This window comes from Manis javanica, chromosome 3, assembly GCF_040802235.1.
Source record: "Manis javanica isolate MJ-LG chromosome 3, MJ_LKY, whole genome shotgun sequence".
Taxonomy (NCBI): domain Eukaryota; kingdom Metazoa; phylum Chordata; class Mammalia; order Pholidota; family Manidae; genus Manis; species Manis javanica.
The window spans coordinates 42,824,091-42,850,920 of record NC_133158.1 but is presented as its reverse complement, the minus strand read 5'-3'; the positions used below and the strand labels follow the sequence as shown (position 1 = coordinate 42,850,920).

The 26,830-nt window shown below is 52.7% G+C and overlaps 1 protein-coding gene across 4 annotated transcripts in view; it reads right to left on the bottom strand.

Moving 5' to 3' along the window:
- The window catches only part of PRDM15 (PR/SET domain 15), a 77,831-nt gene that overhangs the window by 27,275 nt on the left and 23,726 nt on the right, over window positions 1-26,830 (bottom strand). For all 4 annotated transcript variants that reach the window (XM_073231307.1, XM_073231310.1, XM_073231309.1 and 1 more), the window contains exons 3-14: window positions 25,591-25,636; window positions 24,987-25,080; window positions 23,593-23,746; window positions 21,113-21,365; window positions 13,809-13,910; window positions 12,719-12,943; window positions 11,073-11,202; window positions 9,695-9,876; window positions 9,042-9,136; window positions 8,639-8,726; window positions 3,370-3,537; window positions 1,342-1,436 (exon numbers count right to left, since the gene is read on the bottom strand). In XM_073231307.1, coding sequence (XP_073087408.1) covers window positions 1,342-1,436; window positions 3,370-3,537; window positions 8,639-8,726; window positions 9,042-9,136; window positions 9,695-9,876; window positions 11,073-11,202; window positions 12,719-12,943; window positions 13,809-13,910; window positions 21,113-21,365; window positions 23,593-23,746; window positions 24,987-25,080; window positions 25,591-25,627 — 1,623 coding nt within the window. In that variant the 5' untranslated portion in view covers window positions 25,628-25,636. The remainder of the gene's footprint in view (window positions 1-1,341; window positions 1,437-3,369; window positions 3,538-8,638; window positions 8,727-9,041; window positions 9,137-9,694; window positions 9,877-11,072; window positions 11,203-12,718; window positions 12,944-13,808; window positions 13,911-21,112; window positions 21,366-23,592; window positions 23,747-24,986; window positions 25,081-25,590; window positions 25,637-26,830) is intronic.

Genomic DNA, 26,830 nt, shown 5'->3' with positions numbered 1-26,830 from the left:
AGACCTCTCAAAGGCATGGAAGGGACATGGTACCAGTGCTGCCCGAGAGCCAGTGGTCAGCAGGCAGGATAACCAGGACGAGGACACAGCACAGGCTCTGTCCACCCTGCCCTGTGTGTGGCTGGGCCTGACCACCTGGGCTCATGTCCCAAGGCACCAGCTCCCTCTGTCCCTCCAGGCTTGTCAGCCCCCTGCCCAGACTGTAAGTCCGAGGATCAACATGAGGCCCAAGGGCCATATCGCCCTGCTGACCTGTTTGCTTTGTGTTTGGAAAAATTTGGAAATTTCACATAAAAACAGATTTGGGTTTTCTCTTTTGAGAAGGTCAAAAGATCTGGTGATATAGCCATGTGCCAGGAGGCTGGGCCGAGTCACAGCTGGCGTGCACTGTAGCTCCAGGGCCAGACGGCTCATGCAGACTGTGCAGGGCTGAGGCCCAGCAGCTGCACTCAAACAGTTGGCAGTTCCGTACCAGCCCTCATGGTGACACAGCCCTGTGGGAGCCCCTCTGGGCACCCTCATTCTATAGCACATGCTCTATGACCGTGAGGGCTGAGTTCTAACTCTAGTCTTGGGGACACGGCTGACCTTCACCAACTCCCGAGTCTAAGGGACAAGAAACAGCATTTTCATCAAGACAAAGGAGCTTGTGTGCAAACAGCAACACCACTCATGTGGCAAGCTGTCATGACCTAGACAGCAGAGCCAGGATGAGGTTCCCAGCATGAGCCAATGAGTGGTGGCATGATGGGATGTGGCCCTGGGGCTCCTCTGACGGGCAGTGTGCTTCTGGACATACAGGGTTCAGTGTCCTCACTGACAGCCCACGTTGGAGGCCTCCGGGACTGATGGCACACTTTGCTCACTCAGGGAGCACCAGCATCCACTGAACATGCCACAGCATGCCTGTGGCCTTGGGGTCGGTCAACACTCTCACTCAGAAATACTACTGAGGAGGCCAGCCCAGCACTGCCCAGGCAGAGAAAGGCCCGCAGACCTCCTCCTTCCTCAGTGCACTGGGCTCCGGTCTAGCACAGGGACACATCTCAGCAGCACTAAAGAGGACGGCACGAGGCTGGGAATAGAAAATCATGGCAAAAGGGGAAACAGGCCATAAAGGAGAAGTCACGTATTCTAAGCCCATTTATGGAGACCCACCTTGCCAGCAATGAGAAGGAAATATCAGGCACAAGAAACGCATGGGTGCACAGCTCAGACACCCTGACATCTGCTCGGATCCTAAAGATTCCCTTCAGTATTCACTGGATAGAGCTCTGAGTCTTGACTTAAGGAAATGATGGGCTTTCCATTCCAGTTCCTAGAACCAAGCACAAGAGGTACCTTGCCACACACGGGGCATCCTGAGGGCTCCTTCTTGTAGCGGACCAGGTGCTCGCTGCCGGCGTCCAGGCCTTCTCTCTTCACGCGCCTCACTCCTGGGACACCCACCCAAGCAAGAGAATCAATATACAGAACACATGAGCATCAGTCAGTTTCCCCCTCAGCCCAGTGTACTTCCAGCTGGACGAAGGGAGGGCAGAGCTGCCCGTGGTGGAGGGACAGGTGAGTGAGTGGCGTCCCTTGAATGCGATGCCTCAGAGCTAAGCACTGCTCTCATCCAGCTCCTGGGGAGGCGGAGCAGCTGCACCCCCACAGGGTTCGGTCAACAGTTCTCACATATGAAACAGCTGGGAAAGGATGAGGGCAGCGGATGTTTCACGTTTTACCCTGAGGAAGAGCTCCAATGAGCTGCCGTTAAAGGACACAATTTTACTCAACCTAAGGGCTCAGGAGGAGGCAGGCACTTTTATTGAAAAGGCACAAATACTCATCCTTGCAAATTAAACTAGTCAGGATCAGGGTAAAAAGGCAGATGATAATGAAATCTCTATGGTTTTAAGCATAACGGTTCATGATTGGGATCAAAAACAGACTTGTCTTAAAGAAGTCTACACGAAAAATGTAACCTCTGAATAAAACGAAGACAGAAATTCATTTATCATGGTTTTTGTACACTGCTGACCCATTCTGGAACATTCCTGCACACTGTGGTGCGAATGCAGAGCCAGACTTCAGAACACCCTTGCAAGCTGGACCTGAGAGACTACATCATTCTCCAAAAGACGCCCAGGGGCATAAAGCGCACCAGGTCTGAAGCAGGGCCTTACATTATGCTCCAACTTTAAGAGAAAAGCACAAAATGGCATTACTTTACTGCCATGGAAAATGACTGGAGTTATGCGTCAGTTGTAAAATGTACAAAGCCGTAAAATGAAACCCAGGTATCTGACAATCAGGAAACCCCCAACTGCTTGAAGCACTGATGGCAGCTGGCACTTAGGGCCCACATGGGGCTCCAAAGCAGGGTCTGGTTCAAAGACCCACCTGGTGATGAGGGTGACCCCACTGCACAGATGAGGAAACTGAGGCACACAGCAGCTCACCCAAGGCCAGCCGGCTTGCTGGAGGCCCTTTGTGCACCGCCTGACAGACCACAGAGGAAAGAGCGGTGGGCCCGACAAAGCCACACGAAGCACGGCGGGTGAGACAGCAGAGTACAAAGTGACAGAGAACGAGGCCCCAGGCTTGTTTAAAAAGTGTGACGATGCGTGTGTACACACGTTTGTGTGGAACAGACTTTACACACAACTTTGTTTCCCTTTCTTTTTCAACACATATGCTTTATTTGCAATTCTTTGTAAAATGGTATTTTTCAAACTCTATGTAAAGGTGCTCAGGTCAGCAAGAGGGCAGTGGCTTTGAGGGTAGAATCAGGATGACCAAAACTAAAACGCTCACTCTAAAGAGGGTCTGTGCAAGCAGGTCTTCAGAAAGGCTGCAGGCGGGATCAGGACACACCTGCAGTCCAGGTGCTTCCCTGCCCTTGGCACCTGTGCCTCCCCATTTGGGGCTGCTGCCCGTGCAGCTGGGGGTCCACCCGTGGGGTCACCCACACCCCGCACCTCCCTTCCAGTCTTCCCTCATTTCCACTCACCCCACAGATGCCCACCTTTCTCTTGTGCCTGGTTCTCATAAGCCCAGCACACGGAGAGACAGTCCCCCAATGCCCCAAGCCTGCTATGAGCTGCTCAGGCCATCAGGGACCCCACGAGGATGAGCAACGAGGGAGAAATCACTCAAGGCCTCGCTAGCAGCATCCTCCTGGAGCATTCTGCCCCGTAGCACGGCTGATCTCAGACACCATTCCTTCCCCACCATTAATCCCCGACAGCGCCTTTCCATGCTGGAGCCGGATGCTCAGAGGAAGATCGCCCACCAGAGGGGGGCACCAGCAAACAGAATCCCAAGGGGCTTTGCCAAGCTGTGCCCACCCCCCTGACGAGCTCCTCCCCAAGGCAGCAGGCTCACCTTCCAGGTGCCTCCGCTGGTGGTCCAGCATGACGTCCTTGCGGTAGAACATCTTGTTGCAGACTTCACAAGCAAACTTCTTGTCCCCATGCTTCTTCTTGTGTTTGGACAGGTTACTGTTGGTGGAGAAGAATCTGAAACACATCTCACACTGGAACGTCTTGTCATCTGTCCAGAAAGCAAGCCAGCACACAGCCACATTAGGGAGACGACACAGCACAGGCTCAACATCGGGCCATGGGACAGCAGAGAGGCCAGGTGCAGGGTGGGGACACAGGAGGACCACGCAGCCAGGGGAAGCCCCCAGCACTGCCGCAGCCTCAGGCGTCCAGCACCAGGCACACAGCCACAGGCCGAGTGCTCAAGGCCCCTTCACCAGGGGAGAGGCGCTCACTCGGCTCATCTCCTTCCACACCAACCCCGCCAGCCACTCTCCCCACGACACAGCCACACCTCCGCAGCACTGGCGGTGACGCCTCGCCAAGTAAGAGCCCTGAGCCCCACCTGTCTGTGGTCAGCCCCTCCTGTCCCTGGTGAGCCCAGCTGTCCCTGGTGAGCCCAAACTGCCCCTGGTGAACCCCACCTGTCCCTGGTCAGCCCTACCTATCCACCTGTCCCTAGTGAGCCTGAGCCCTACCTGTCCCTGGTGAGCCCCACCTGTCTGTGGTGGGCCCAGCTGTCCCTGGTCAGCCCTACCTATCCACCTGTCCCTAGTGAGCCTGAGTCCTACCTGTCCCTGGTGAGCCCCACCTGTCCCTGGTAAGTCCCACCTATCCCTGGTGAGTCCCACCTGTCCCTGGTGGGCCCAGCTGCTCCTGGTCAACCTCACCTGTCTTTGGTGAGCCCCACCTATCCCTAGTCTCCCCCAGCTGTCCTGGGCTCTCACCTCCCTGCAGTGACCTGACCACAGCTCCCACCCCTCTCCTCTGCAGCTTCAGAAGGGCCTCCCTCTTTCCACCTGGGGCTCAGCCCACCTAGTACCTCCCTTCTCCCCACTTCCCCAGCACCTTCCCACCCACGCCCACCCACCACCTGGTCTCTCCCAACTTTAGCCAGACGGTCCTGTTTCTGGGGCCCCTTTAAGAGATAAACACCCCATTATCACTCACACACCCCCACCCAGCACAGGCCTCAGCCGGAGCTCCCAGCTATGTTCTTTGCTCTACCCCATTACCCCCAACCTCCTCCCCACCAGAGTCCCCCAACCTTGCTCCTGCCAGGACATCTTTCTATCCGCAGGTCGCCGAAGCAGGCCCGCACTGCCCACCAGCCTGCCTGCATTGCCAATCCCAGAACTCAGGCCATGAGGTGCCCGGTTGAGCTGCCCTCCCCTCCCTAGGCCACCCAAACAGGTGGGTCCATAGCGTGGCTCACAGTGTGTGTCCCCACCAGAGCAGGGGCCCTTGAACACACTGTGTCACCTTCACTGCTGGGCCCTGGCTGGCCCACTGACCGGCTCCCAGAGTCAGCAAACGTTTGCCAAAAACACTAATCCCCAAGGCTGCATCTTGAAAACGTTCCCATTTTCTAGAGTGAATTTGACCGGGATTCTCAGTCTGCTGCACATCTAAGGACCCCCACCTCCAGGGGTCTCAGCTGGGGTGACATATGAGCTGGTCACTCTGTGGTGGAGTCAGCCTGTGCACTGTACATGACCGGCAGCCTCCCTAGCCTCCACCCACCATGTGCCAGAAGTGCCCCCTGCAGCCAGCCATGACACCAAGTGTCTCCTGACACTGCCTGATGCCCCCAAGGGGCGCCACCAGTCACTCTTTAGCTTCTCTCAAGTGATCCCACTGCGCAGCCCAGGTGGATGCCCAGGAGGCGTCTACACAGTCCCCTGAACCCATGTTCATGAGTATGCCGTACATGTGAACATGCAGAACATTCTCGTGCTCGTTTAAGTGGCTTCACAATATTCCATTCAGTTAGTTTACACAATTCACTCCATTATTATTGATACTGTAGGTAATTTGGTGATCCTGAGTATCGAAGCCTTCCTTTTCCTGTTAAATTCCTTCACATGTATTCTTAGGGACAGGACCACCAGAGACGAAGGTGTCTGCCATCTTTGGGAAGGGCCGTAAAGTCGGTTCCATCAGATCACTAAAGACCTGCCCTGCTAACCAGCACAGGTGAGCCTCCCTCCCACAGGTACCAACAGCACAGGTGAGCCTCCCTCCTGCAGGTACCAACAGCACAGGTGAGCCTCCCTCCTGCAGATACCAACAGCACAGGTGAGCCTCCACCCTGCAAGTACCAACAGCACAAGTGAGCCTCCACCCTGCAGGTACTAACAGCACACGTGAGCCTCCCTCCCGCAGGTACCAACAGCACAGGTGAGCTTGCCTCCCACAGGTAATAACAGCACAGGTGAGCTTGCCTCCCGCAGGTACCAACAGCACAGGTGAGCCTCCCTCCCACAGGTACCAACAGCACAGGTGAGCCTCTCTCCTGCAGGTACCAACAGCACACGTGAGCCTCCCTCCTGCAGGTACCAACACTACACGTGAGCCTCCCTCCTGCAGGTACCAACACTACACGTGAGCCTCCCTCCTGCAGGTACCAACAGCACACAGCCTCCCTCCCAGCAGGTACCAACAGCACAGGTGAGCCTCCCTCCCAGCAGGTACCAACAGCACAGGTGAGTCTGCCTGTCTTGCCTGAGGGTTTCAGCCCTGGGCAAGTTCAATCTTGATTAGATGAGATCAAAAAATAACAATGGAACGTTCTTGGGGTGAAAGGGTTTGTACCCAACTTTATTCCCACGGTAGAAGGTCAAGCACAAGAATCCTGTCCTCCTCAGGGCAAGTCTGCATGCAGGAAGCCAGTCTCTGTGTCTGGGTCTCAGTCTGTCCTGGGTGCTGACACCACTCCAGCCTCTCCTGCAGCCGTGCAGCCCAGAGCACTGGGTGGAGCTCCTCATATAGTCAATAATACCGTATTACCCACACATGTGTAGCAAGCCAGCCAGGGTCAGGTGAGAATCCTGGCCACAGGGACTTTCACTTCCTCCACACTGCCTCCTGCAGGCACTGACAGCAAAATGAGTCTCCCTCCCACAGGTACCAACAGCACGTGAGCCTCCCCTCAGACTAACCATCTGCTTGAGGGCCTGGGTGTGAACCTTTCTCTAGCTCAGTCTGGATGGTCAAGGACCATTTAGATGCACCACATTAGGACAGGTCCTGCTGAGCGAAAGCTTGGCAACAACTTGTGTACGCATTTCAAAGGGCTTCTCCCCACATCATAAAAATTCTTGGTTTAGTGGTCTACAAAGGCACATGTTCTCTCAATGTGAGTACTATAAAAAAGTGTGAGTATACAAATAATACATTATGAAAGTAGGCTGTTTCCAGGTTTATCCTTTACCTTCCATCTGTAATACCTAACCTTTGAAATTAGAAAAAAGTTATATTTCAATTCACTGCTGCTGTTATTCTACTTAAAGAAGAAAGTTAAGCATCTGATTTAACAGTAACAAAAGCCAACTTCTTTCTCCACCGAGTCTGTTGCACCAAACAGCTGGTTGGACCCAGTCATCATTCTCCACTGACACTCTGACCATGCAGCATGTGAGTGGCCACACGGAGCTCCAACTCTGTTAACAAACACAGCCCACTCCTCTGACTGATCCTGCATTGATGGAAAGAGCTGGTGGATTTCCCCCAGATTCCTGGGAATACTCAGTATGCAGAGCTCAGAATGCAGGTGTGCAGCACACTGGAAGTTCATCTACAAGTTTCCAAAGGCACTTCATCCCACAGACATGGATGCTGGAGCTCAGGTAAAATGAGACTCAGAAAACCCTGCCATGGGAGAAAGGCACCAAGGACGGAAGAAACAAGCCAGCGTTTCAAACAGGAGACCTCAAAGCAGAGAAAAATGGACAAAGGGACACAGCACAGGGTGCCTGCAGGGAGAGGAGCAGAGTTCTCTCTAATGCTGGTGTGGATAAAATGAAGGTTCCTGTGGCCAGGATCCTCACCTGGTCCTGGTTGGCTAGTTCACTACACATGTGTGGGTAATACATTGTTACTGACTCTATATAAACAGCTTCACCCAGTACTGTGTGACATGGTGGCACAGCTGCAAGGCTGTAAGAGAGCAGAGGCTGGAGTGGTGGCAGCACCAGGACAGAGACTGGGATGGCTGTGTGTGCAGAGGCCCAGAGGATGGCTGTGCAGGTAGAGAGGCCCACAGGCAGAGACTGGCTTGCTGCATGCAGACTCGCTCTGAACAAATGAGATTTTAGTGACTGATCTGACACCATGGAAATAAGGTTGGGTATAACCTTTTCATCCCAAGAACATTCTACTGTCATTTCTTTGGTCACATTGAATCTATAGTGAACTTGCCCAGGGCTGAAACCCACTGGCAAGACAGCTGGTTATGGATCTCTGAGAGACTGGGCAGCCAGCACCTTAACAGGAACCAGCACAGCCATACAGGCGGCATGCACAGATGGATGGGCCAAGAGGAAGGGAAGGGGGCTTGGAACCAAAGGCTAACCTGGCAGGTCTCTCAGCTGACTGCCACAATGCCATCCCACCTTTTGCTATGATTCCTAGAGAGAGGAACAAGGCAAAGACAACACAACCCCCGGCCGGACGCCCAGGGAGAAGTGCAGCAGGGACGGGAGGGGGTTCTCCCCACCGGCTGGGCTCCTCCTCGCTCCTCCTTGCCTGGCTTCACAAAGGGATTTGTATAAGAGGTGTGCTTGCCGGAGAGCCAAAGACGCGCCCAGGCCCAAAGTGGCCCCCCTCAGCCACAGGCTCAAAGAAGCACAGGGCTTCCATTGCAATCTGAGTTTCCATTTCACTTTGGAGATTGATGGACGACAGAGGCAGGTTCAGGACAAAGACGGTCTGCGCAGACAGCAACAAGGCCTGATCCTGGACGCTGGCAGGACTGGGGGGCGAGGCGGGCAAGGTGGGGCAGTGCTCTCTAAAGTATCACCCCACCTCCTTTTGTATTACCAGTGAGGTCCCAGGACAAACTCTACCCCACCGCTCACCATTCTTACTGAGGATGAAACCCACTGCTTCAGTGGAGGCTCAAATGTGGGGCACATATAGTTTCTTGAGTAATAGGAAGAAACAGATTTCTTCTTACTCAGGAAGTTTCCCTCTGTCCTTAGAATAAGTCATTACTACTTGGAAGCAAACGAGTGAAGGGGCATGTCAAAGGTGATGATACTTGTTAAATCCCTCTTTGCTCCCCTGCAAAGTTCGCCGGTTCCCACCCAGTCACAGGAGGGTCCGCTCACCTGTCCTGCAGTTGTGAAACTCCAGCGCGCTCTCGATGCGAAAAGTCTTCTCACAGGTGGCGCAGCGGTACCTGTACTCCCCGTCAACCTGGAGGTGGGGGGAGGGGAGGCCGTCAGCGGCAAGAGGGGGTTCCCGCTTGCTGGGCCGCTCCGGCAACTTCCGCGGCTGGGCGTTCACAAGGCTTTCTCTCCGATTCCATTTAGGAACATGGAGTTTTCCCTCCAGCCGCCCCCCATTCCCCTGCGCCTCGGCCTCCTCCCCGCCGGGCGGCCGCGCGGCCAGGGCCACCTCGACGTGTCCTCGGCTGGCGGCCGTCCTTTGGAGGCTCCTCTCTTGCCAGCGCGATCACTCAGTGAACTGTCAGCTCCTCCACGACCAGAAAGAGATGGTCGGCTCACCCACCTCATTCCTGCTGTGCTTGTAAGAAACATGCTGCTTCAGACTCTCCTTGCGGCTGAACAACTTGGCACATTCCTCACATTTAAACAGCTTGTCACCTTCGATGCAAACCAATAAAAGCGGATTCACTACTCCAGACGCACCTGGGGGCACGTGACACACGAGTACGCCGGGTCTGCGGCCGGGCAGCCCCAGCCAATGCACCCAAAGGGTATGCCCCCGTGCCCCGCCCCGCCCCGCCCTCTCCCCCTGCCCCGCCCTCTCCCCCTGCCCCGAGGCCCTGCCCTCCCCCACACTGCCCTGCCGCGCCTCCCCAAACGCCCCGCCTCCCCAGCACTCCGCCCTCCGGCAGCACCCAGCCCCCTCTGGCCCCGCCCACCTGACCCGCTCCTTCGCCCCGCCCTCCAAGGCTCCCCCCCCCCCGCCCCGCTCCCATCGCACCGCCCTCCCGGCCCCTCTCCTGCACCATCGCCACCCTTCCCTGGCCGGCCCCGCCCGCCATGCCCCACTCCCATCGCACCGCCCTCCAGGACCCCCATCGCCCCGCCCATCGCCCCACCCGTCCAGTTCCTTCGCTCTGCCCTCCCCAATCATCCCGCCCTCCCTGGCCCCGCCCCTCCCCGTCGCCCCGCCCGCCCTCGGCCCCGCGGACTCACCGTGCGAGCGCACGTGCCTGCTCAGGTTGCTGCTGTTCTGGAAGACCTTGCTGCAGGTGCTGCACTGGTACACCCGCCTGTGCTCCCCGAGCTGCCGGACCAGCTTCCGCCGGACACCGTGTCGGCTGGAGAGAATTAAACTCCTCTTGAGCGTGATGGTGCTACTCTGATGGTGGGGGAACCTGCCAGGGCAGACAGACGCACTGGTGAGACAGGCAGACGGTGCTGCTGGAGAGGAAAATTAGTTGCAAGCATCTTGGAACGGCCTCACCCCCAACTCGGGGGGCTTCTACGAGGAGACACATCTTGACGGGACCGTGTCAGCAGCCAGTGTTTTACGTACCTGCCACATGTCTGACCACATTTACTCCGGCCTCCAGGAAGCCAGGGAGACAGACTGTCTGTACCACTATGATTTCTTACTTGGTTTGGCCTCTACTCCCTGAACCTGATTTTTTAAATTTCTTCTCCCTATTATATGTATTTCTGATGGTAAGCCACCAAAATCCTCTCGGAAATAAGATTTAAAAAATAAACAGGTGACACTATTTCTGACAGCACTTTGGTCTCAGTCTTCAGTATTTCCATAGGTTCCCGGACTCCAGAACCAGGCACATTTTGACAATTATGAGGCACTCCAAAAAGGGCCCCCCCCGCAAAAAAAAACCATCAACTTATTCAACTTCAGTAAACAAATTTACCCAGGTAATACTAAAATACAAATATTTTCCTTGTTCACAAAAAGAAAAACAGAGCAAGGTATTCAATTCAGGTTACAGAAATCCAATACAGAACTGTTTTGATCATAGCCATTATTCACAACAGCCAAAAGGTGGAAGCAACCCAAGTGCCCAGCACAGATGACTGGATAAATGCGATGTGGTCCAGCCATACAGGGGAGTATTATTTAGCTTAAACGATAGGACATACTGATGTGATGAGCCGTAAGGACATGATGCTCGGGGAAAGAAGCCAGTCACAAAAGGTCAAATCCCAGTGATACGAGGTTTCTAGAGCAGTCAAAGCTTCAGACAGAAAGTGGGATGGTGGGTGTGTGGGCTGGGGGAAGGGGACAGGAGTTGGTGTTAATAAGGATGGAGTGTCAGTTGGGGAAATGTTAAAGTTCGGGAGATAGCTGGTGTGAAGGCTGCACATGAATGGACTTACCACCACAAAACTGCACACTTAAAAATGTCAAGATGATAAATTTTATATTACATGTGTATTTTACCACAATAAAATATTTTTCAACTGCTTTCACAGGGGATGTGCTAGGACACTCCACGGCTCTAGAATGCTCCTGCTGCTGCTGCCGAAGCACACCCACTTCCCACCACAAGAAATAAACCAGCCCCCTGGCCCCTGCAGGAGGCCTTACTTTGGCACTGAGCCCGAGTCACTGGTGGTGGCGGCCAGCTTCCCCAACACCAGCTCCACGATCCGCTCATCTGGCGTCACAGCCACGGGCTCATCTGGTGGGACCTCGGTGATGATCTCTGCCACTTGCTCTGTGCACAGGGGACGGGACAAGCCGTGTCACCACCAGGGCAGGGGTCAGAACACAACCGAACCAGAGGACACGCCCAAGGGGCCCGCCGCCAGGCCAAAGTTGTAGACATGGATTGCAAGACAGAAAAAAAAAGGAAAAGCTAGCATATTCTGGACTCAAACACTTACCTGCACATTTACAAGAGGAAAACATTACTCCTAAAGTGGAGCTCTAACTCATGAGTGTTTTTCAAAACCACAGCAGTTATAACACTGTTTCAGTCCCTTTTCATACCAACCAAACATTTTGATATCAGGTGGGCTCTTTTAACTTACTAAATCAGCCCTCATAGAGAAGTGGAAATACTAATTTTTTAATTAGAAAGCCATACTGAGTATGTTTAAAAGCAGATACCATTTTGTACAAGAGTCAAATATCAAATAAGCACAGTAATAGGCATCTAGGCCCAAATCTCTGGAAAAAACTAAATGTGGGAGGATTACACAAAAACACTAAGCCACAGGTTTCTACCACTTCACCTAATGCAACTAATGTTAGTGACACCATCACTTAATAAGCGCTCTGCCCCCTTCTCTACCCATTTGTAAAGAGGTAGGGAGACTGCCCAGAGCACGCTGAAGCCACTCTCCTTCTATCATTTTCAAACAGGACACAGACTGGGAGCTGCTGCACACCCAGAGCAGGAAAGGGTACTGCCGGGTATATTCTTAAAAGCCCCTCTGCACTGTTTTGTTTAATTCTGAGAAAGAATGAGCATTTCTTCTCACTCACAAAGGGAAGCCTGGGCTATCCCAGATGGCAAGAAGGAAATGGCCCAGTGGTCAGTAATGAAGGTAGGGGGAGCTGGGTCTGAGCATTGCCTCTGATCATCAGGATGAGTGAGGCCCGCCAGGAAGCTGCAGGGAGAGCTGGCAGAGGCCACGTGAGGACCAAGGGGACACAGGCCTTGCAGGGACTGCCACACCCAGAAAGGGGCATCAAAGGTCCCTCCGCACTCACCTGAAGATGCTGTCACAGAGCACGAGCTTTAACCACAGCCCAGAAACAGCATACAAACCTGAGCAGACAGTGGGGTACCCACACAGCAAATGAGCGGCCAGACCCAGTGTGCATGAGTCTTACCCCACATGCTGCCTGCAAGATGCCAGGCACAGGAAGAGTGCCAATTACGTGAAATCCCAGGATGGGCAAGACTGAGTCATGTGACCACAAGGAGGAAAGTGGCTGGGGAGAAGGAAAGGTTCTCTATCCTGACTGGGGTCTGCTTACGAAGGTGGGCCCTGCTTGACAGGTGGTGCCAGCATGCCCAGCCTGCATACTCTAGGACATGTGCTCAAAGAGCCAACAGACAGAAAAGGACAAAAGCTTAGCCCTGCCTTGACACAGCCTCCCCACGTTGAGTTCCCTGCCCAGCAAAGAGGTGATGTGGCCGGCCTTGGGTCCCTCCACCTTCCCTGGGACCCACCTGCCAGGACCAGCCCCCTCCCGACTCACCTCCCAGGACCAGCCCTCACCTGCTGGCTCTTTGTCTTCAACGATGTCTAGAGGCTGCTCTGGTCTCAACGCTTTGGGTTTTCTCCCCCTTCGAGGCTTTTTCTTCTGCTCTTTGGTGGCACTGACACTGTTGGGAACTGAAGGAGGCTTCCCCTGGGGTGCCTCCAGCTCCTTCTCGGGAGTCACCTCGTGCTGGCCAGCTGGAGGAAGGCCTTTGGCTTGCTCCAAGTGACCCAATAGATGCTCTGCAGGAGAGGCGAGCCAAGCCACAGGTGTGTGAGGAAGCCCACCCCCCCCACCCCCATCTGGTTTGTTTAATTGTATTTGCTGAGAGTGTGCCCTCTGCATAGGCAAATAAACTTTAGTTCCATTGCTTTTGAAAATAAAAGCTTGTCCACTGCACCAAACACAACTACTTTAAAAAAGTAAATTAGATGATAAAAGCACGGCAGGATCCCCAGGCACAAGTTCTGTGAAAAACAAAAGTGTGCCTACACACAGATGTGCCAAGACAGACTGGGGAAGGACGTGTCCAAATGGCAGTGTGGTTCCCTCCAGGCAGGACATTAGAGGTGATTTTAATTTTCTTCTTCAAGCATATTTGTAACTTTTAATGTGTCTGTAATGAATACATAACACAATACCTTAAAAATACAGTTTCTAAAGAGAATACTGCCAAATGCTCAATTCAGGATAAATAAAACTGTGGCTTAAAGACACTGCATGAAAGCAAGACAACTTTGCCCTTTCCAACTGAAGAATGCTTTAAAGACTTCCAGAGACCGAGGCAACAGGTGGGCAGGAATGGGCGCAGAAATCTGGGAATGGACTGGCAAACCGGATGGCAGGGCCCCAGTGAGGAGGGGGAGGGATGCCCCACAAGAGGCGGCGCCTGTGAGCACACAGGCCTTTGGTATGCAGCGGCTGTTATTCTTCATTCATTCCATATCTAGGGCATGGTGCTGGGTGAGGGTCTCAAGGAACTCAGTCTAGAGAGGATTAGAGGCTCAAAAAGCAAACACAGCCAACAGGACCTGCGCCATAGGGAGGGTTCAGGCAGAGCAAAGCCAGATAATGAGTCCGCTTGGCTGAAAAAACACCACCCCTTACCATTCAGGAGCTGCAGCTCAAGGAAGGTGGTGGAGCACACTTTACACGCCCACTGGCTGGGCTCTGAGTCCACAGGGGCGCTGTTCTCCGGAATGCCTGCAGCTGCAAGGAGTGGACAAAAGGTGAGCCCCAGCAGCGCCCTTCCTGCACAGCTCCAGCCCAGAGGGGAATGCCCCTGAGGGGTGACAGTGACTCAAATATACCAGCTCGCCCTGGTGAGCACTCTCAGCATCCCTGGCCCCACTCTTATTTTTTTTTTTATTTCTGGTTTATTTATTTATTTATTTTTTACTTTGTTATCAATATACAATCATATGAGCAACATTGTGGTTACTAGATTCCCATTATCAAATCCCCACCACATAACCCATTACAGTCACTGTCTACCAGCGTAGTAAGTTGCTGTCGAGTCACTACTTGTCTTCTCTGTGCTGTACTTCCTTCCCCGTGGCCCCCACCCCCACTACATTATGTGTGCTAATCGTAATGCCCCTTATTCCCTTTCTCCCTCCCTTCCCACCCCCACACCCCCATTCTTTTCCCTGTAGCAACTGTTAGTCCCTTCTTGGGTTCGGTGAGTCTGCTGCTGTTTTGTTCCTTTAGTTTTTGCTTTGTTCTTATGCTCCACAGACGAGTGAAATCATTTGATACTTGTCTGTCTCTGCCTGGCTTATTTCACTGAGAATAATACCCTCTAGCTCCATCCATGTTGTTGCAAATAGTAGAACTTGTTTTCTTCTTATGGCTGAATAATATTCCATTGTGTATATGTACCACCTCTTCTTTATCCATTCATCTACTGATGGACACTTAGGTTGCTTCCATTTCTTGCCTATTGTAAATAGTGCAGCGATAAACATAGGGGTGCATCTGTCTTTTTCAAACTGGGCTGCTGCATTCTTAGGGTAAATTCCTAGAAGTGGAATTCCTGGATCAAATGGTATTTCTATTTTGAGCATTTTCAGGAACCTCCATACTGCTTTCCACAATGGTTGAACTAATTTACATTCCCACCAGCAGGGTAGGAGGGTTCCCCTTTCTCTGCATCCTCACCAACAATTTGTTGTTCCTAGTCTTTTCTATGTTGGCCATCCTAACTGGTGTGAGGTGATATCCCATTGTGGTTTTAATTATCATTTCCATGATAATTAGTGATGTGGAGCATCTTTTCATGTGCCTGTTGGCCATCTGAATATCTTCTTTAGAGAAGTATCTGTTCATATCCTCCGCCCATTTTTTAATAGGGTTATTTGCTTTTTGGGTGTTGAGGCATGTGAGTTCTTTATATATTTTGGATGTTAACCCCTTGTCAGATATGTCATTTACAAATACATTCTCCCATACTGTAGGATGCCTTTTTGTTCTGCTGATGGTGTCCTTTGCTGTACAGAAACTTTTTAGCATGCTGTAGTCCCATTTGTTCATTTTTTATTTTGTTTCCCTTGCCCAAGGAGATGCGTTCAGGAAAAAGTTGCTCATGTTTATATTCAAGAGATTTTTGCCTATGTTTTCTCCTAAGAGTTTAATGGCTTCATTACTTACATTCAGGTCTTTGATCCATTTTGAGTTTACTATTGTGTATGGGGTTAAACAATAATCCAGTTTCATTCTCTTGCATGTAGCTGTCATTTTGCTAACACCAGTTGTTGAAGAGGCTGTCATTTCCCCATTGTATATCCATGGCTCCTTTATTGTATATTAATTGACCATATATGCTTGGGTTTATATTGGGGCTCTCTAGTCTGTTCCACTGGTCTGTGGGTCTGTTCTTGTGCCAGTATCAAATTGTCTTGACTACTGTGGCTTTGTAGTAGAGTTTGAAGTCAGGGAGCATAATCCTCCCCACTTTATTCTTCCTTCTCAGGATTGCTTTGGCTATTCGGGGTCTTTTGTGGTTCCGTATGAATTTTAGAACTATTTGCTCTAGTTTGTTGAAGAATCCTGTTGGTATTTCCCTGGCCCCACTCTTGGAGTTTGACACACAGGCCCTCGTTCGGTCCTCCTAAGTACCCACATTTCATGGATGAGGACACTGAGCGTAGAGGGTGGAGGCACAGCAGCCTGCTTCAGGGCCTGTCCCAGGCATGGAAATGTGGCTCCTTCCAAGAAGCTAGTCCTGGGGGCCAGACACATCTCTTCATGAGACTCCAAGAAAAAAATGCATCCTACAGACCAAACTGTCCTCCTTAGCACCCCACTGCCCATACAGAGGGTAGAGGAATGTGTGCCCAGAGCCCATGTGCAAGGACAGAAATGCTCTATAACTGTACTGTCAGCATAGCAGCCAGTGGCCCTGGGGAGATGCATTTTTAATTTTACTTAATTTGAATTTGCATTTATATGGCTGCCTGTCCCACCAGGGCAGAGCCTCCGGCCTCTCCTCGGCACTCCATATAGCCTGGAGATGATGGCCTGGAACACAGAGGGAGGCCCTGGCTGTGAAGAGGGAATTGCAGCCTCCTTTTTAACAAAAAAATCACTGATGCTCTTGTGAGACCTGAATGTTGGGGACATTCTGAGAGTATGTGTCCCTGATTTCCTGGCCCAGCTGGGTTTCCCTGAGTCTGGTGGGGCAGCCTGGCAACACTGGCCCACAGCCACCAGTCCTCACCACCACTCTGGCCCCTCTCACCACACAGCCTGTTGATGCCCATGAGCCATCACAACTGATCCAGGGCCACTCATACAGCAAAACTCCTAGGTCCTTAAAATACCATCCAGAATTGCGACTGCACATATGTACAGTCCCAGAACAGAGCACAACTCTTTCTGTATCAAACACTAGTAATCAGGCTACAAGGAATAGAAGAAAAAGAGGGAGTCCATTGCTGTAGTGGTTTGCATGCATTTTCTGAGTCTTCATAAGATAACAAGGAAGAAATATAAATGCAATATGACATTTTTTGTTATACTAAAACCAGAGCTGCATCAGGAGCAAGTGCCTAGGCGGCAGGTGTTTGGGGTGCCCCATCCCGGCCTCTGCTCCTCTGCACTTGCATGCTGGGAACCCACTGGTTGAAAATTATCAGGAGATTGTGGACAAATGGGAGCTGGAGCCCAATTCCTGCTTCACACTCACCTCTGCAAACACATGTGGGAGCTTACAGAAAAGCACACCAGCAGGTGGGAGTCTCAGGGAAGGAAGCCGAGGGGTGGTTAGCTGTGAATCAAGGCCACTTCTCCACTGCAATGGGCTGCGGTCTCCCGCAATAAGGTTTCCACCCCCACAAATGCAAATGCAAACCAACCTGGAGCAAGGACCAGGGAGCTCTGCTGCCCACATGGCGGGACTAACTAGGAGAACTAGTCGTGACCTGCTCCCTCATCAAGGGAAGTGCTCTGCTTCCCAGAAATGATCTTAAAAAGATAAATAATTTTTAAGAAAAAGAAATAGCCAACAATCAGAAGGCAATTCTTGACTACCACTTAAATGACCATTGAAGCAAAAGGCCACACATTACAGCCACGAAAATGAGGCCACAGAGACAGAATTAACAAGGAAACACTGAAGACAAGATGGTAAGTAAGAATGAGCGTGTAAGTAAGAGGAAGCAACAAAATGGCCTCAACTATATAAAAACTCACAGGTTTTCAAAAGACTACAAGAGAGATGGCAGAACCCACAGGGACATGAAGTAGCTTGCTGGTGTCACAAGGGGGTGGAGTGCAAAACTATATAGAGCAAGAAGTTCTAGATCCTGACTGTGGTGGGTTTACACAGCTGCACACTTTAGTCAAAGCTCTCTGGACTGTACACTTGAAGAACTGGTAAGTTTTGTTACATGTAAACTATTATGTCAACGTGATTTTTTAAAAATACTATGTTAGTAATAAATGCGGAGTCCTTATTAAAACGGTGATGTTACATGTGATTCAAACTAGTTCCCCAAATGGTATGAAATGTGTTTCTATTTAATCTGCTGGTCACGGCAGCTGATTCTGAACCCGACATGCTCACCCGTTACGACCATTCGTGCTTCTTGGGCCTTCATCTGTCCAACAGGCCCAGGTTTGTGTGAAGAAGGAAAAACAACATGAGCTCAAGACAAATTAGAAAAGCAAATGCACTACCAGAAGAAAACAGTAAAAATTAGTTTTTTAAAGAAGCACGTCACTGCTCTTTCAGGTGGAAGCCACCTTTTCTCTGTATCTCCTGCCACCTCCAAACTGGCTGGTCACCACGACAGAGACGCACGGGGCAGCAAATCCAAAAAGGAGACAGAATAAAGCCGGTGGGGCTGGGCTCTTCTGATGCTCCCCGGAAATACCCTGAATGATTTACAGGGAAGACCGCTACCTGTCGTCAGCCCCAGCACATCCTTCTGGAACATACTCACAGAACCCCGACCCCACTCACCGTGTTCGCCCCACCCACCCCCGCCCCCCGCTTTGGTCCAAAGGCACAGTGGTGGCCACACAAGGCCCCTCCCCTCCACCGTACAGCCTGTCTCAAGGGCACGTCCAGGCCTGGGCCAGGATGGGGAGGCCTCAGTGCTGAGGCCAGGGGAAGCCACCTCCCCGCCTGGTCGGACCTGGGTGATGGGCACCAGGCAGCCGCCACTGGCTCTGTGTTCTGGGTCTGCACAGGTCCCGGTTTCCACTCCAGCCTCCAAGAAGCGGGCAGGGGCAGGTTCCCCATGCGCGGCTACGGTAGGCGAGGAGCTCAAAACACACACTGGAGATGGCGCTGGGGGTGGGCAGGGTTCTAGAAGCTGCCCTGTGTCAGGAGGGGGCTCCTGCAGAAGGCGGGGAGGGCTTCGGGGAGGGGCTGGGTGGGGCGTGTGGTGAGTCATCACTGATTCGCCAGCAGGCGCCGGTACAGTGGCGGAGTCACTGGTCACTGGGGCCCTGGGGAAAGCCTCCCGGGGAGCACGGGGCTGCGGAAGTAAGCGCCCACTGGCGGGTAAATGCTCCGAGTGCTCATTGGTGGCAAAAGAAACAAGGAACCCAGCTGAGTCGATCATGGTCAATGGCGTCCCTACATTTCTAAATCCTTGCCACTTGTCCCCAAACGGACAGTGAAAACCCTAAGATGTACTTCTAAAATTTTAAAGTACCTAAGTCACTTCTTTATTTTCCCAATTCAAAAGCTTGTTTAGGGTGACAGTGCCTTCCAGTTCCGCATGATCTTGGCATAATTAATGGTGTCCTATGTTCTTAGAAGGCCAAAGGAGGAATCACACAGTCACCCTAGCATTCCAGAATAAGAGCTATTAGGAAGCAGCTGCGTTGGTCAACACAGTCCCAGACTAATTTCATCAGAATCTATTTTCTCAAACTCAGCTCCAGCTGAAAGAGTTTACCTATAGGTAAAAGGCAAACAGAACTTTAACTCTGATAAGGAGTAGTAATCTTCACTTTGAATTTGACCTTGAGAGTCAGGGAAGGGTGTGACATCACCCAGGACACAACTCCAAGGTCAGCCTCTAATAACCCAAACCCCAGTGCACAGCCTTGGCTGGTCCCGGGGGGATACCCCGCTCACCAGCTGCTCAGGTCACAAGGAATCAGGACACGGGAAACCAGGTCAGGAGGGGCTCTGAGAGCTCGGACAGCACGGGTGCGCCGGCCTTACCAAGCTGGGAAGTGAAGCCTGATCCAGCAGGGCACCGCCGAGGGGGGCCTCCTCAGGTGGGGGGCCAGGCCACGTGCCTGGTTTTAGCAAATCCTACCGGGTGGGGCTAGGAGCAGCCAGGTGACCAGCTACGGGTCTCTCCAAATCCTGTCTGCCCCAAAAAGGTCACAGTCTTCCTCTGAAAATATCTCTGGGAAGGGGGCAACCCTCAGTAGCAACCAGAGTCCAGTGCAGGAGGCTGGTTCCCCACTGACACTGCCCAGGGGCATCCACGGAGGCTCCACACTCCACCACCCCAGCCAGCCTGCAAGGGGTTGAAGAGTGGTCCCCCAAAATTCACGTGCACCTGGAACCTCGAACAGGGTCTTTGCAAACATCATCAAGTTCAGATGGGATCACCCTGGATTACAGGGGGCCCTCAATCCCGTGACTGGTGTCCTTACAGGGCGAGAGCACAGAGGCCACGCAAAGACAGGCAGGGCTGGGGGATGCATCTACAGGCCAAGGAACACCAAGGGGTCCCAGCAACACCAGAAGCCAGGAGAAAGGCCTAGAAAGGACTGTTCTTCACAGTCTCCAGAAGGAACCAACCCTGCTCACACCGTGACCCTGGGATCGGGACCCCCAGACTGAGTCAGTCCATCCCTGTTGTTTAAGGCCCTGTGCGTGGTGCTCTGTTCCCGCAGCCCCAGGACTCCTCCCCCCCCCACACTGCCTCGTGCTTAACCAGGAGGGGCCCATTGGGGAGCCTTTCACTAACCACAACCTCAACAAGCACACGTGACAGGCCAGAACCTCCCAGGTGTGCAGACTCACTTGTAGAGCTGTTTTGTATCACATCATGTTCATTATAAAAAAGAAACCATTTCCTTGCCAGAATCCTGCCCTTTTAGGGGTCAGAAGAAAGTGCCTATTTCGGCCCCAGCAGTAACTGTGGCTGCCCCTGGGAGGTGTCAGGCTGAGTACTGGAAACCGCCGCTCCAACTAATCACAGCTGCCAAGCGTCACAGACTTCCTGTGGCCTCAGCTTGCACATGGTGAGTGGGCAGAAAGGAGTCAGACTCCAGGCACTTGACAAAGTGGGGCCCAGGCCCTGGGCCAGCAGGTCGCACATTCTGGATTGTTCTTCCAACAGGAACACTGCCTTTGGGCAGCATTCCCACACGACCTTCACTAGGGCTTTCTCTGAACACACACGCACACATATACTCACACAGATGCATGTCCTGGGCACACACCCAAATCTGGGAGCTACAAGCACCATCACTCGAGCCAGATTCCAGGTTCGAATCCTGCCTCCTGCATTCCCAGCCCTGTGACTGGGGGCAGGTTCCTTAGCCTCTCTCTGTGCTCTTGTCTCCGCAGTCCAAATATAGGGACACTCATCCTGCCTAGAGGACGGGAGGATGAGTTACTCTGCAGAGCCCTGGGGCCAGAGCTGAGTATTAGGCGTGTGGTGTTCAGTGCCTAGATATGCCAGGGTCGAACTTCCCACCAGCCGTCTGTGTAGGGCTGAGCTTGTCCAACTGTCTATCAGCCCAGATATTTAACAAGCAGAAAACAGACCCAGGCATGGGGGTCAAGATCAGCCCCTCGGTGCTTCCCACGCCCACAAGCTCACAGGCATGATTCCCTCACTGAGGTCAGTGACTGCAGTGACCAAGAAGCCATCAGTACCCACGCACAGCATGACAGAGGCAGGGGACAGGGCAGAAAGCTGGGCATGTACCGTGGGCACTGGGGCAGGACTGCTTCAGCATGGGCTTGTCCATCTTCTTGGCGTAGAAGGCCGCATACCACACCCGCAGCTCAGTGCCGGCGGGGATGTCGCGCGACGTGGTGAAGTACACGTCGCTGCCGTGCTGGAAGGCCGTCAGGTTCTGGTGCTCGGGCTCTGCCGCCGGCCGCACCAGCATCATCCAGTTGCAGTCATCCTCGTTGGAGGTGTCGAAGCACACGGGGTGCCTGTCCTTCTGGAACACCTGCAGGTCAGCACAGCCGCCATGAACGGCAAGGGAGTGGGTTACCCAGGCCTACACAGCAGCATGCGTGTGCGGGGGCTCCTGAGCAAGCAGTGCAGACAGCAGTGTGTGGAGCCTGGCCAGGCTTCCCAGAGGACCCACCTGGGGTTTACAGTGGGTAGCAGGGTCACTGGGGGACCATGTGGCTTACACAGACCAGGCTGGTCACAGGCAGAAAGCAGCAGACAGAGCAAAAGGCCCAGGTGTCTTCGGGCGGCCCGGTGGGGAGTCGGAACACCTGCTCCAATTGGGAATTAGGAGGCCTAAGTTCTGCTTGTGATCCAGGTGGGCACCTGAGTTCTACTGCTGTCCCAGGAAGCACAAGGAAACCTGAGTTGTACCCTTGGGCTCCACATGGGACCTGTTTTCTGGAATTATCAGGACCCCTAAGTTCCATATGTATGGCCCAGGTGGGAACTGGGACATCTGAGGTCTATTCATGGTCCAGGCATAGAATCTGGACACTCAGATTCTCCTCAGTTTTCAGATGCGCCATCAGAGTTCTATTCCTGCTCCAGTGGCATGAGGACGCCTGACTTCAGCTCCCGGTCCAGCTTCCACTGAGACACCTGAACTCTGCCCCCAGTCCAGGTGTCATCTGGACACCTGATTTCTACACATGGCCCAGCTGGGATTTAGGTTATATGAGTTTGACTTGTAGTCCCAAAAGGCATCAGGACATCTGAGTCCTTCTCCTGGCTCTGTTACAAGTGTGTCTACTGACTTCAGCGAAATTCCTCAGTCTTTATAAGCCTGCTGTCATCTGTAACATATCATGGTTGCTTTTTGGATTAAATGCGGGAAAGGAGCTGGGGGAGAAACAGATATTTTGAAGTTCAAAGTAAGTGCATGAGTACAGGCGGTTCTTGTCCCCTATTTTCCGACACAATCATCGCTTCCTTCTGTAGGAAGAACTCTCCCTCATCCTGAACTTTTCCTGTAGGGACTTCCCATTGCTAACAAGCTAGAGGCCACTCAAAGGACGGAGCCCTCGGAAGTGAAAGGAGGGTGCAGAGAGAGCCACCAGGTGCCTAAGGACCCCCAGCCATGTGGGGTCATGCTCCCAGTGGGCCTCCATCCCCCCAGTAGGGGGCATAAAGCTGCCCCCAGGCACATAGTTGCTCAACACTGAGGGTGTGCTGAAACAACTCAAAATCACACACAGACCTGAAGAACCCAGTCACTGAAAGACACCAAATGGGCACCAAAAGACTTTCCCAAAGGGCATCAGCCCAACCACATGCTCACAGAGACTGTGTGCATCGACCAGCCCCAAGCCTTTGTGGGGCCTGGCCTTAGGCCTCTTTGCATCATTCCTTCACATAAAATAGACTTTCTTTTTCTTTTCTGTAAACAAATCAAATGCCATTCTTTCTCCCATTTTGCTGAAGTCTGCCTTGTAAGCTGAATTTTTCAAAGGGTGCTAAAAATTTGAGGTTGTCTATTTCCCCTCTGACCTGAAACATTCGCCTCTGTAGGTTAATTGTTGGGCTGCCAGCACCCTGTTCCTCACTGGTATGTTTCACAGATACACAAATGTTCTGGGGAGAGGGCTACACCAGGGGCGGGGACAGAACCAGAACAACACTGGTGTCCCTGGCCTCATGGCCCTTCCACAAGTCTTATGTTAAGTACCTGAAGTCTCTTCTGCAACTGACATTCATTTTGTTTTTTTATGTTTCACATAAAAGCTATTTTTTTTCCAGTTTGATGTGCTTTTTAGAGCTACCAAAGTTTGTACTGGTGTCTAATGGCTGCCTAAACAAAACACCTTCCATTTGAAAGAGCTCTGCAAAGTACCATCTACTCTGCATAGGTGTGACAATAGCTATACGGACACACTCCTGCAAAAAACCCAGAAATCACCATGCCCTAAAGCCTGCGAGATTGATTTAGGGTGTCCTGGAGAAGTAAAGGCAACAATTTGGGTCTCCTCTGGCATATGTAATACACTCTCAAGTTTTGCAAAGTTGAAAATCAGAAAATGCTAACTTAGCTTTGATGCCTTTGTGATATAAAAACAAACTAAAAAAAGAAAAGAAACGTCTTGAAAATTAAGAACTATAATATTTAAAGCTGTTTCCAAGGTATTTATAAATCACTGAAACTCAGTGGTTATAGCTCCCCATTGGCACAGGAGGAAGGTCGGAAAACATCCAGTTGCTAATGTGCTGGCACCAGCCTCTACCTTCAGGGGAAACGCAGACTCCTTCTCCCATTTGGCAACCCTCCTTGACTCAAACGGACCAAACTGCGTGCGCTTCACGAGCTGAGTTACAGCAAACACTCCCTCGGCTCCGTCATCTAGTCGTCTGATCTCCAAGTTGGAAGGAAGGGATGACCTAGAAATTGAATAAAACAAGAAACTCTCAGCTCCTGAGCACGTGTTGGCTGAGGGGAGTGCCAGAGAAAGACAGCAAAGTGCCCCACACTCAAACGAGGGAAGGGTTTCCAGCTAGGATGAACTGGGGAAGCTGCAGCCTTTATAACTAAACTAGGAGAATGGCAAGGATGTGACACTGGAGGAGGGAGGCATGTGGGCCAAGATCCCAGAATGAGCAGAGGCGTGGGGGCAGGGCAGACCCCGGGGCACCGGGATGAAGCAGAGTCCCTCCCAGGAATGGGCAGAAGGATGGTCGAGCCAGAGGGCCCAATCACAAAGGGCTACTCTTCCCACCAGACTTCTGTGTGCAACAGGCAATTACTAGAGGCTTGGGAGACTCTCTCTAGGCAAAAATATTAATCTCCTTGTTTTGAGAAGTTAAGTCACGGTGAGAAAAAGTAAAGAGGCAAGGAAAATACGTTGGAAACCTTCTAATAATAATACCGATAACAAGTTCAGCGCCTCCGTGTGCCAAGCGCTGTGTCCTGTGTGATGAGGACAACCTCACAGGGGCACTGTTATCCTCCCCACTGCACAGGTGAGGCCACCAAGGTGTGGACAGAAGAGAGCCTCCTCCAACTCCAGACAGCTCCCACGTGGCAGACGTGGGCTGTGAACTGGGCAGCCGCTCAGAGCCCTTGCTCTGGCCTGCCAGGTGACATTGCCCCTCCGGGAAACACAATGGCAGAGCCCCCGAGGCTCCTCACAAGGCCTGAGGATGTTTTTCCAGAAGCCACAATGGCTTTGCCTTGTTACTGGCACTGATGGCCCAGCGCCCCCAGCCCCCGAGCCCGCCTTGCCCTCTGCGGGAATCTGTCAGATGGCAGGCCTCGACCTGGCCACGGAGAAAGCTGAATGAGCAGGCCCACAAGCTGGGCCGCAGCGCCCGCCACACAGATCGACTCGGCCCGCTAGCCCTTGCGTGGCTGCCGTGTTGCGTCCTGGGCAGCGCTGCTCCTTGGGAGTGGGACGTACACTCTAATGCCTCTGAAACTCCTCTTGGCGCCTCCTGGTGGCCGGTTGCGTGGTGCACAGCAGGACAGAAATCGCGGGTGCCCTTGGGCGTCCAAGGACGGCCTTTCTTGCAGCCCTTCTTATTCCTCCCTCTTTGCAGACAGAGAGGCTGCCAGGCTCTCGCCACAGTCCCCCGCCCTGTCTGACAGGCAGGACTGTGAAAACAGCCTGAGGCGCTCACTCACCTTGCCCTGCTTAACACAAAGGAGTCTTTGACAGTGACCACAGGGCCCAGCTCAGGACACTCGGAGTCATGGTACTGGCTGCAGTCCTCACACCCTGCAGGCAGACATCTGGATGTCAGAGGAGACGGCAGGGGGAGATCTGGGGCTCCAGGCCCGGGAAGCGCAGACTCCCTGCCAGCCACAGGTGACCGGCATGCCTCCCACCAAGATGACCCAGCTGTGCAGCACATTTCAAAGCACAGTCACCTGTATGTTGATGGAGAACATGATCTCCCCAAGGAATGAGAATAAATGAAAACTCACCAATTTAGCCTGTTTATTGTAAATCAAACATCTTGTAAATCTCTAAACCCTTGGTCTACTTTACTGAATCAGCTGCCACTCCCTGCAAAGGGCCCTTTGCCAGGAGGTCTGAGAAAATTGGCTCTTCTACAACCACACCTCTGCAGTGCGTTTCTCATGTAATAAACTGTGTTTCTAAAGCAAGCAAAATAGCTTCAATTGTAAAAGAAAGCGGTGCTACATCATGAAAACACAACGTGGACATGGCTTTGCCCAGACAGCAAGCACTGTGCCCATGTGCATCTGAGGACAGGCCACTTACAGACGAACATGATCTCCTCGCTCCCATCGTCGGCCATCTCCGACACCTGTCGGGACACCAGACAGCACTGTTAGTGATGAGCTTTCTGCCAAAGGAATTTTTAAAGATGACTCCTGCTAAAGGCCCCCAGGAGCCTGAGCAGGAACCGTAGCTTGTCTTCAAAGGCAACATACAGTGGGGTCCCCTTTACTGTGGGATGGGGCTGGGGGTCTGAAAGGTTTTCTCGCCTAACATAATGCTGTTTTTAATGAAAGTGAGAGATCGGAATGGCCCTCAGACCAGAACATCTCTGTGACCTCAGGCTCACATCTTTTTATATCAGCTGTAAAGTAATACCTTACCATTTTTAAAAAAGCCCATTTTCACGTACTACTTCTTTTTTCCCTCCTCTGTTGCTGGACAGCAAAGTCCTCAAGGGCAATAGCAGCGCATGCAGCCTGTCTGTCTGCAGCGCCAACCTGTGCCCAACACACAGCGACACATGGTGACACCTGCTTCTCCAGGGACTAAAGCTGCGTGGAGGGGGCTCTCCTGCTCCCCACAAAACCCCTTCCATCTGGCCCCTTCCGTTTCCTACTGACCCTTAAGGTTCACCTCAAGAACCACTTTCAAGCGGGCTGAGCCTAGGCACCCGCCACATTTGTGGGGTGATCTGACATCTTAATTCTGGGGCCCTCTATTCCTGACCATGAAGCAGAAGTGAAAGTGCTTGCCTCATGCAATTCGGGAGGGGTGCCAAGTGTGACACACCCAGCATGTACCCCTGGGCGATCGGTCCCCCTCTCTGCTCCTACCACCCCATGTAGGCCAACCCCACAGTCTTGCAGCCCACCCTGCACGAGCTCAGTGTGCCCAGCAGGTCCTGCCTGGGGGAGGCGTGCAGGCGGCGCTCCAGGAGTGCCAGCCCCATGCGCCTCGTGCCCCAGCTCTGTCCCGGCAGCCTGAGCAAGGAGAGGTGGGTGGTGGCAGCCCAAAAGAGGGCTCACGCCTCCACAGGTTTCCAGGAACAGGGAGAGCTGGGGGAGGTGGGGGGAGCATCACTGGGGAAGACGACTCAGTTCCCAGGAAACAGGGCAGACACGGGGCTTCAGCTTGCCCTGCAGTGCCAAGGAGACGTCACCAGGCGCTCGTCCCAATGCAGCACAGCATCTGCTCTCTTTCCCCGGGTCACCTGTTTAGGTTAGAAGGCGCCTTACGTGGCCCTAGCAAGTTTAGCTTAGGGGTTCCTGCTGGACAGGTA